At 39.5% G+C, this 11,770-nt stretch overlaps 1 protein-coding gene across 1 annotated transcript in view; it reads right to left on the bottom strand.

Annotated features, from left to right (window-relative positions):
* LOC126426455 (uncharacterized) overlaps positions 1-11,342 on the bottom strand; it is a 125,014-nt gene extending 113,672 nt beyond the window's left edge. Inside the window, exons 1-2 of the mRNA XM_050088369.1 lie at positions 11,314-11,342; positions 9,315-9,514 (exon numbers count right to left, since the gene is read on the bottom strand). Coding sequence (XP_049944326.1) covers positions 9,315-9,514; positions 11,314-11,342 — 229 coding nt within the window. The remainder of the gene's footprint in view (positions 1-9,314; positions 9,515-11,313) is intronic.
* Between the last annotated feature and the right edge of the window lie 428 nt (positions 11,343-11,770).

Here is an 11,770-nt window from a genome sequence, read left to right on the forward strand (position 1 = left end):
CAGTACCAATCACAGAGCAATATGGGGGCTGGCTGTTTTTGTCAATGACATATATTAGCCTTTACAGCACCCTTAATCACATCAGCATAGGCAGTTGCTGTGATGGTACATGCCTATTCAATGTCACAGTGTCTTCCACCAAATGATCCTTGACAGTGAGACCTTCTAAGAGGTTATAGCTCAGTTTTCACTGTAACTCTTCTGCTAGAAGATTTTTATGCATACAGAGTAGTATGAGGGGAGTGGCACCTGGTTGAGGGTTTGAGAAACTGAGGGTCTCACACAGACTGAAGATATCATTCTATGCTATGCAATACATGCTACCTGCTTCAGCACTGCTACAGGGTCACCTACTACCACAGGTCTATTCTCACCCTGCTTGCTCATCTTGACAGAAACTGCACATTGGGAAGTGGCTGTCAACCTTTGTATATGTGAGTTCTTCCCCATCTGAACCCACACACCAGATAAAGTAGACCTGACAGAGGGAGTGCCCAAAATGGGTAACTGGGCAGTAGGCAGCCAGTTGGCTGTCTTTAAGCATTATGAAAGCATTTCATTACTTCCATGTTCCACCAAGCTACTCACAAATTCATCCTCACGAACTTTGATTAGCAAAGAAACGTCTGCTGACTTGAAGGAAAATAATTAGAGAGATTAAGTAGAATTTTTGAACTCCTTCAACAGGTCAACTTTTACAAATGTTTGTTACTAAATTTTGATTGTTATTTTAAAATGATTAACAGAATTGTTTTTCTAAAGTTGATGGATAATTCACATCAGTCTGGTGATTTTGTTTGTGTCTTATAATCTCATTAAGTTTGTCTTAAAGACCCTCTGTCGTTTTCTTTCATGGGAGATTTTAGTGTGTTCAGAGGGTGGCTGGGGTCGGCCAAATATGTTCCACATTTACTAGGCATCCAAATTATTCTGTTATATTTTTAATTATTTTCCCCTTTTTGACAAGAGTTTACCTAATGACTCAATGTTGTTGTTTAAATTTTGTTTCCCTGAACTTTTTTGAAATACATATCCCCCAACCACATATTGGGGTGGGTGAAAACAAACCATATGTAAGTATTACATATTACTGTTTTATTTTGTATAATAGTATTATTTTACCATCTCTATTATACATACATACATAAATACTTGTTCCATAGATTATCAATACGATATTTCGTAATGATGTGGAATATGTCACTTTAATGTAAGCTTTCTTTATACATAATTATTTTTTATTGAGTATTATTTTGAAAACCCTCACTCTAAAGTTAAAATGTCTGATTTCATTTCTGATTTATATTACTACTCTTAATATAGTTGTACATCAGAAACAAGACACACTGAAAAAAAAAACAATGCATAACACTGTAAATCAGAATGTTATTTATATCAGTTCATAATATATTTAGCTGCAGTGTACTTGTGTAAGTGTTATGCATCCTACATTTCAGCAAACATCATTTCACAACAAAATCCTACAAAGACAACTACCAACATACCTCAGATCATAATATGATTAGGTCGACATAGAAATTCTGGAGGTAGTTAAAGTGATTATATAATTGAATTTGCTGTGAAATTGACATTCATCACAGTAATGCAAATATCCTCCCATGAAAAGAATTCATCAGTCTCATTATAACACTAGATCCAGTATATTTCATGACTGTTGACAATTAATTTCTCAGTAGTTAGGTTACATTTCTTTCTTGAGATCATTCTTGGTATGAAGTTACTGATCAAAACTGAAAATGTAGCTATTCTATTATCCTCTGAAAAGTTTTGTATATCACCACGAGACTTCAGATATTATTAATTATCTATAGTGTGAGACCTAATATTTTAATTTTAAAAGTGTTCTGAACAGAAGTACAAGTTTCATTAATTGCATCTTTATGCAGTCACCATCTTGGATATTGGATGCATAACAAGAACCCAGGGATTATGTATAACCACACAGAACATAGAAAAGATTCTTGTATGGGTGAGATACCCGGACGAGAAAAAAGGGACCAGACTCCATTCTGGCTCTTTGTCCTGTGTTATTAAAATATCCTGACTAATTGTTCAATACATCATGTGTATGGTCATGATATTAGGCGTTACCAGTTCTCAACTCAAGCAAGCATCACTACTGTGATGCATGGTGGCAGCACTTGGATTTCATTGAGAAAAAAAAAAAAAACCAAGAAACTGGTCAGAAATATATTCCAAGGAACTGCAAGATAATGAGATTAATGGTGACTTACTTCCTTCATTTGTTTGCCACATCCTAATTTTTCCACTATTAAACATGAACAATAACCTAGCTTCATGGGAAGTGATGTATCAATTAGAACCATTTGTGATGAATACACCGCAAAAATGAAATCTTTTACAGTGGTGTGGAGTGTACTGTTTTGAAACAATAATGAAACATGAAATTTGTGAACCAGCCTGAATCTGAATCCAGATACCACACTGGTTTTTGCAGAGCAGCTCTCTTGCCAATTGAGCCAGTCATCAAACTTTGATAATCTACTACCTCTTTCCATATCTTTCCATACAAACCAGTGGCTCTCTCCAAAACCTTCCAGGAAGACCTTTATTGACTGAAATGATAGGGAAGAACTCTTACTGTCAGCCTAGGGTCAGATTTTCTGTTAAATGTAGAAAGATATGGAGGGAGGTGCTGGGGATAAAATTGTGAACCACCTGTGAGATTTGCTTCAGAGGCTCAATTTGTTTACATTCATGTTACATAACACATTTGGGATGACTATTTTCTTGACACTGCAGCACAGAGAATAGCATTTAATTATGTAGGACAGGCAATGCAGTAATGAAAATGAAAATTCTTCAGTGATATAATTTTATTGAATCATTAACTTTCTATAAATTACCAGCACAACAGAGTAAACCAAATGTGGGGAACAAGGTGCATTTAGCCTGGGACTCAATATCTGATGTTCCAAGAGGATACCATTATCTTTGGGACTGTAGTAATGTCATTAAAAACATCAAAAAGGTCACAAATGAATTCCTTTCACTTTGCAAACTACAGTCTCAATCATAGATGGTTAAATTCTCTCACTGGTCATACAAATGATGTAGCAAACTATATTTGAATATTCAGATAACTATATTTGAAAACACAATCTGTGTTACACTAAATGCAACAATTTCAATTGTTTATTTGGATAGTACACCACATTAACATTTAAAAGTTGTACAATTTAGTTACATTATGAAATAATTCCATACATACAGTACCAACAGTACAATGAAATTACAACATGATACATACATTGTACATTGTACAAAATAAAAGTTTACTGAGTACTCTGAGAATATACAACCAATCATTTAATTGCAGATACATTAGTACAAAATGAAGTGTCACGAATAATAAAGTATTGCAGAAACATTACAAGTAGACATACAAAAAACATAACTACATTAGGCACTTAAGGAGAAATACTGCTTCTACCTTGATGACAGTGAACAATCAATCTTACATTACTACAAATGACAGACATAAATCTTAAGAGTTGAAAGTACCTATTTGTCTTTACCTCCAGCAATTTTGATGTTGTTTTCAAACCTTTGAAAACATGCTTGTATAGGTCACAAGAGCAGTAGTAAGGGCATGGAAAACATCCTGAGTATCTATCACCAGTGTCCAATTGGGACATTCTTATGTTTATGCCAATCATCATGCATTAGAACACAACTTCTGCAGTGATATGGGAAATACCTAACTATTTCAAAATGCTAAAATTAATAACATTTCCAGCTGTGTTATATTACATCATAATGCTACAAGAAATCTAGCGCAGTTATGATGTTACCATCATTTGTATTGAAATTGTCAGAAAGACAGACACAAATTCCCATCTGTTCATCTCAGAGTAGCACTTACACCCATGTCTTCAAAAATGGTTCAAATGGCTCTGAGCATTATGGGACTTAACATCTGAGGTCATCAGTCCCTAGAACTTAGAACTACTTAAACCTAACTGACCTAAGGATATCACACACATCCATGCCCGAGGCAGGATTCGAACCTGCGACCATAGCTCTCATGCAGTTCCAGACTGAAGCACCTACAACCGCTCAGCCACTCTGGCCGGCCCCATGTCTTCAATATTTGCTCCATGTATTTGAATTAAATCAGCAATTAGTGGTAGTAAGTGAGTGTTTTTAAATGTGAAGTGTGTGGACAAGTGTATAATTACAGAAAGAATCTCAGTCAGCATGTTTGCAGAAACCATCGACAAGAGCTGCCTGTTGCCACTAAAGCTACTGTAGCTTCTTATCAGAGCTATGTGTGTGACAAAATTTTTTCTCTTAAAAATAATTTGTATCGCCACCAACGAAATATTCATGGTTTGCAGGAAGGGGGGTTGTTCTTCAAGTGTACATTGCGCCCATTTCAAAGGAATTCAAAACGGGGTTGGATAGATCATTTACAAACTGCTCATCAAATTCAACTTAATTCCGAAGATCTGCAGTTCTCAAATGAAGATGAGTTTTTACAGTGGAAAGAAGACACTGAACGCACGACAAATTCAAAGTTTATTAAAACGCATGGGTCTACTAGCTCTACACATTAGTATGGCTGCCATCGGACAGGTAACTTTGTCTCCAAAGGTAAAGGCACAAGACATCTTAAATTGACAGGCAGCAGCAAAATGAATGGAAAGTGCCCTGCACAGATGAAAGTAACTGTACACGTAGGTGGAACATACCAAGTACATTTTGTGTCGACCCACATTTGTCACAAACAAGGTTTAACGCACCTGCCCCTGAGTCAAAAAGACCGGGAAATCTTAGCAACAGATATTGCAATGGGACTTCAATATGACAAACTTCTAGATAACGTACGGACAAGTTTGCAGTGTTCGGACTTGCAGAGAATCCATTTGACTATCAAGCAACATTATATATGTATAACTATATAACATTGCTGCAAGCTATAACCTCTCCTCCAAGTCGCTGAGACATAAAAATGATGCAATTAGTGTCGGAGCTTGGGTAAAAGAAATGAACGAAAGTGATAATCCGTGTGTGTTATTCTATAAACCACAAGACTCGACTAGTGAACGTCAAGAACTGAGGAGTGAGGATTTCGTATTAGTGATAACAAAAAGTGCACAGCGTGAAATGTTATCAAAATATGGAGAAGATTGTATCTGTATTGATGGAACCCCTGGGCTTAATGGGTATGATTTCGAAGTGACCACTCTCTTAGTACTGGATTCCCATGTGCTTTTCTGATTTCGAACAGGAAGGACGCCGATGTTTTAAGTATATTTTTACAGTACGTAAAATCACAGGTTGGACCAATTTGCCCCAATGTATTCATGTCTGATTTGGCAGAGTCATACAGTATTGCATGGAACAGGACAATGGGTGCTCCTAAGATGAGACTCTGTTGTACCTGGCATGTGGACAGAGCAGGGAAAACTAATATCAAGCGGAAAATTGCGGATCTGGATAAAAGAAATGAGGTGTATCGGCTCATTAAATCAGTGTCAATGCTGAGAAATGTAAGTATGTTTCAGGAATCACTGCAAAAAGCACTGCAGAAGCTCAGTAGTGACCCTGACACATCAGAATTTGCTTCATACATCAAGACACACAATGAGGGAAATGTGGAGTGTTGGGCCTACTGTCACAGAATGTATGCCGGTCTCAATACCAACATGCATGTGGAGAGTATGCATAGGATGTTAAAGGAGATACATGGTAATGCAAGACAGATAAAACGACTGGACAAAGGCATATCTACACTGATGTCTCGTTACAGCCAAGATGTTTGACTGGCTTATAGCAAATGTAAAAGGGAAGGTTACAAGCAAAGTTCAAGACATTCGTAATAAACACAAAACTAGTTTGTTAATGGACAAGTACCTCATCACTGAGGTAGATGGTGGTTGGGAAGTGCCATCCACATAATCCTCAGAGGTGTACATTGTTAAAGATAACAGAGTCAACTGTGAGTGCACATTAAAATGTAGTGATCAATGTGTGCATATATAGGTATTACTGTACATGTATGGATTACAGTATAAGATTCAATATGTGTAAGCACATTCACACTGTTTGACGAGATGACAGTGTCAGTGAAAATCCCCTACAAAGTCCAGAGGTACTGGGTAATGATGTTGATGTTGAAGCCACCAGTGAGAGAGCAGCAATATTAGCTGAAGTAAGCATAAAATCTGTTTCAAAAACACCAAAATCATTGTCAGAAGGGAGACAGAAGCTTATTTCAGTGTTTTCCAATATTGTCAGTGGAATGATGGAGACTGAACTGCAGTTGGCCAAAAAAACTGTGTTATCCTTAAAGGCAAATGTAGGAACTGTTTGAGCCCGAAACAGTTGTTTCAAACAAACAGATAAGGGCCAGAAAAGATAGCTAACGCCACAGAGGAGGCTGTATTCTACCAAGAAGAAAACAGCACATACTATTTCTCTGGCTGTTCCAAATGCTGAAGAAAGATGTGAAGTAGTAAAATCACTTCTGAATGAGGGTATGTATCAATTTTCAAGTTATTGAGTAGATACGTTTATGTGTTGAACCTTGGTAGAGTAAAATGTAATTCATGACTAATATACGAATTTGTGTTCAGCACCTGTCAACTTTGTGTGAATTATAATTTGAAATTTATATGCAGAGCTCGAGATGAATCATGATGTTCCTGCGGAGCATAGTCGTACTGTGCTGGATGTACAGCACAGCAAAACAGGTAAAACTTGATGTGATCCATCATTCCAAATATGTGTGGTACTACTATAATGACCTCACACCAAATAAACATGTCACATTAAGTAAAATTTAGAATTTTGCTGTTCAGTAGCAATGCAGTGTGTTTGGAATCTGATGTAATAGTTACTTGCAGTACAGTATATGTATATACTATCTTTCAGTACCTATCAATTTTGAATCAATTGTGATATGAAATTTATTTGCAGGGCTTGACACCAAAAATCACTTGCATGTTGTAGAACAACCACACAGTATATTATGGCAGTCAGGTGTTCATCATGGTGCATCAGGTGTGTATAAAGTAAATCTAATGGAGATAACATATCTGAGTATGATATTAATCTGAATTCATAATAATGTATATAGACATCTTTAAATTCTATTTTAATGTGTCTGCATTATAATATAAAATTAATTTACAGGGCTGGACATGAACCACATTGTTGCTGTGCAGCATGGTTATGCCATACCAATTGTGCAACACAGCACAACAGGTAACACTTAATCGGACCCATTATTCCGAATGCATCTCATACTGCTCTAATGTCCTCATATCAGCTAAAGATGTCAGATTAAATAATATTCACAATGTTGCTGTTCAGTAGCAATGTAGTGTTTGGATTCTGATTTAAAAGTTACTTGCAGTGGAGTATATGCCACCTTTTAGACCTATCAATTTTGTCTGTATAATAACACAAAAATTATTTGCAGGGATTGACACCCACAATCAGGTCCATGTTGAACAACCACACACTATGCCATGGCAGCCAGGTGTTCATCAATCTGCAATTTTCTGCTTGATATTAGTTTTCATTGCTCTGTCCGCATGCCAGGTACAACAGAGTCTCATCTTAGGAGCACCCATTGTCCTGTTCCATGCAATACTGTATGACTCTGCCAAATCAGACATGAATACATTGGGGCAAATTGGTCCAACCTGTGATTTTACGTACTGTAAAAATATACTTAAAACATCGGCGTCCTTCCTGTTCGAAATCAGAAAAGCACATGGGAATCCTTGCCGGAGACCATCCAGTACTAAGAGAGTGGTCACTTCGAAATCATACCTGTTAAGCCCATGGGTTCCCTCAATACAGATACAGTCGTCTCCTTATTTTGATAACATTTCGCGTGTTCTGTTCCTTATCACTAATACGAAATCCTCACTCCTCAGTTCTTGATGTTCACTAGTCGAGTCTTGTGGTTTATAGAATAACACACATGGATTCTCACTTTCGTTCATTTCTTTTACCCAAGCTCCGACACTAATTGCATCATTTTTATGTCTCAGCGACTTGGAGGAGAGGTTATAGCTTGCTGCAATGTTATGTAAGTCTTGCTTGGTAGTCAAATGGATTCTCTGCAAGTCCGAATACTGCAAACTTGTCCATACATTATCTAGAACTTTTTCATACGGAAGTCCCATTGCAATATCTGTTGCTAAGGTTTCCCGGTCTTTTTGACTCAGGGGCAGGTGCGTTAAATCTTGTTTGTGACAAATGTGGGTTGACACAAATTGTACTTGGTATGTTCCACCTTCGTGTACAGTTACTTTCATCTGTGCAGGGCTCTTTCCATTAATTTTGTTGCTGCCTGTCAATTTAAGATGTCTTGTGCCTTTACCTTTGGAGACAAAGTTACCTGACTGATGGCAGCCATAATAATTTGTAGAGCTAGTAGACCCATGCGTTTTAATAAACTTTGAATGTGTCGTGCGTTCAGTGTCTTCTTTCCACTGTAAAAACTCATCTTCATTTGAGAACTGCAGATCTTCGGAATTAAGTTGAATTTGATGAGCAGTTTGTAAATGATCTATCCAACCCCGTTTTGAACTACTTTGAAATGGGCACAATGTACACTTGAAGAACAACCCCCCTTTCTGCAAACCATGAAAATTTCGTTGGTGGCGATACAAATTATTTTTAAGAGAAAAAATTTTGTCACACACATAGCACTGATAAGAAGCTACAGTAGCTTTAGTGGCAACAGGCAGCTCTTGTCGATGGTTTTTGCAAACATTCTGACTGAGATTCTTTCTGTAATTATACACTTGCCCACACACTTCGCATTTAAAAGCACTCATTTTAGTAACAGAGACGCTACACTGTAATCACAATGAGTAAAAAAAGACGTAAAACAATAGCACACGCACTCCGCACTCACAATGAGAATAAAGAAAGCACGAAATTTCACACGCACTCTGCACTCATAATGATTTTAAAACAAACGAAAATATCACGCGCTCCGCACTGACAACGATTTAAAAGCAAGCGCTGCACAAAACCAAAACAGCACGTGCACTCAGCACTAACAAGAACAGCTACTGCAGCAACACCACCCGGGCTCCAAACCGCAAATGCAAGTACTGTCTGCGGTCTTCCGTTGTGAGGGAACTATAGGGGGTGGGATGAGGTCCCGTTCGTGAGCGAGGTATGGGGGTGGGGTGAGTGCCCGTCGTGGGCGAGCTGAGTGCGGGTTGAGTGTGGCAGGGAGGTAGAGTGGGGGGGGGGGGGGATCCTCTCTGGGATCTTCGCAGGTTTTAACGTTTGCTCACCTGGCCACTGGCTGGGTGGGGAGCCGCCAGCCCGCCTCCAGAGGAGACCTGCAGAGGCGGGGCCGCAACCAGCAGCCAGCTCTCCACCCAGCCAGCCAGCCACGTCCTCCACAGCAGTGCTGGCGCCGCAGCTGGTGGTCCACGCAGGAGGGCAGCCAGAGGGGTGGCACGCCACAGAGAGTGGCCCGCAGCAGTCAGCACTTTAATGTTAACAATGAATTACGTGTAGTTACTGTAACTCAGCGGCAGTGTTTTATGAAGCAGCTGTGACTGTACGTAATATTGTTAATTGCTATTTCTTTACCTTGAAGTTGGCTACTGAACACACTTTATGCTGATAGGTAAATGTGTCTATTCTAGAAGAAAATACATGTGTAATGCAGTACACTGTAAATAACTAGCCACATCTTACAATTTTCCAGACTTAAAGAAATCCTCCTTTTCCATCATTTACATCTCGCTAGTCATTTAAAGCGATTAGTTTCTTTTCACCGAAATAACAAAGATATACCAAAACAATACCTAATGGTTACTAACAATCTTTTTTTGTAAAAAAAAATGATCGATGTGTATTTTTTTAATATATTCATTTTCTATACCATTTAAACCAGCCGGTGTGGCCGAGCGGTTCTAGCACTTCAATCTGAAACCGCGCGACCGCTATGGTCGCAGGTTCGAATCCTGCCTCGGGCATGGATGTGTGTGATGTCCTTAGGTTAGTTAGGTTTAGGTCGTTCTAAGTTCTAGGTGACTGATGTCCTCAGATGTTAAGTCCCTTAGTGCTCAGAGCGATTTGAACCATTTATACCATTTAATCACATATATAATTTCACATTTAATACCATAGACATTTTTAAATTAATAAACTATATGCTTTTTCCGTTTAATTATGTGCCGTATTTGCATTTAATTCCATGTACAAATTAAAAACTAATAATTAGCACTGTTTTCCCAGTTAACCACTTTTTCTTTTCTAATTTGTTTTTGCCTGTACATAATATGCGTAGGTGAAAAAAGAACGACACATATACACATGCACACATGTAAGCACTGAAGAATAAAGAAATTGGTTCATGTCGCACAGACATGAATAATGTCTGAAGTAGTGCTGGAGGGAGCTGACACCTTCCATCCTGCAGGTTTGACCATAAATCCGTAAGAGAACGATAGGGTGGACATCTCTACTGAACAGCACGTTGCAAGGCGTCCAAGATATGATCAATAATGCTCGCGTCTGGGGAGTTTGGTGGCTAGCGGAAGTTTTTAAACTCAGAAGGAAGTTCCTGGAGTCACTCTGTAATAATTCTGGACATGTGGGTTGCCGCATTGCCCCGCTGGAATTGCCCGAATCAGTCGGACTTTACAACGGACATGAATGGATGCAGATGATGAAACAGGATGCTTATGTGCGTGTCAGCTATCAGAATTGTATATAGACATATCAGGAGTCCCATGTCACTGCAACTGAAAACGCTCCACACCATTCCTGAGCCTCCAGCCCCTCGAACGGTCGGTCCCCTGCTGACATGTATTCATAAGGTTGTCTCCATACCCTTAAAAAGTCTTGTTTGAGGCACAGGTCAATGTCCTAACGGATTATCAGAAGAAATTACATAACTTTTGGCGCCAGAGGTAACTCCATGCTAATGTCTCGTTTGTGATCTGTGTCTACAAATAGGCCATGGAAAATCGCGGAAGTAGTTACAATGAAGAAAGTCCGATAGATCTACTTGCTTCCTGGATGTTCTGTAAAAAGCCTTTGAAAAGCTGTTTGGCGCCAAACTGCCGACTCACCGGCTTCTGAGCGTTACAAACTACTGGCAGCTCGCTTTCCGTGCAGGGAAGGCCACTAAGAATGCCGCAAATGCAGTACAACAACTTGTCTGTGCAGCCGCGTGAAAACACGTAGTGGGCGGCAAAGTGGGTGCCTCGGAGGCTGACGGCAGCTGACGGTGGCGGCCGGCGCTGTCCTCTCAGGCAGTGGGGGCTGAGCGCTCACTGCCGAGGTAGCCGCCACGGCTGCGGCATCGTGCTAAGCGTCCTGGAAGACCGGCGCGAGTTAACCGAGCTATCAGTGACTCCAGCAAAGGCTGCATTTTCTCTCTTTTCCGAGCCTGCATTTGCACAGCCAGGGTCCGCCATCTGATAATTTTCTGCGGACCTCAGTGCTCCACTTAGTGCACTCGGCCCCCGCCTCACCGCGGCGTCTGGCTGCACAGCTGACGTCACGGGCAGCGCTGCCCGTGCACTGCCGCGTGGAGGTCTTTTGTCATTTTTTGTGTAACACACAGCTGTAATCACTTCTCGAAATTATAATACATCAAATTTACAAATCGAAAAATATACAATTTTTAATATTTGAGAAGAAAAAAAAAGCAAAGTAGGAATGATTGGCAGTTGTGGCCTCAACAACGCTGCTGAGGAACGCGGTCTCAGATCGTGTCCTCGAGCCCGAC

Source organism: Schistocerca serialis, chromosome 11 (assembly GCF_023864345.2).
Source record: "Schistocerca serialis cubense isolate TAMUIC-IGC-003099 chromosome 11, iqSchSeri2.2, whole genome shotgun sequence".
Taxonomy (NCBI): Eukaryota; Metazoa; Arthropoda; class Insecta; order Orthoptera; family Acrididae; genus Schistocerca; species Schistocerca serialis.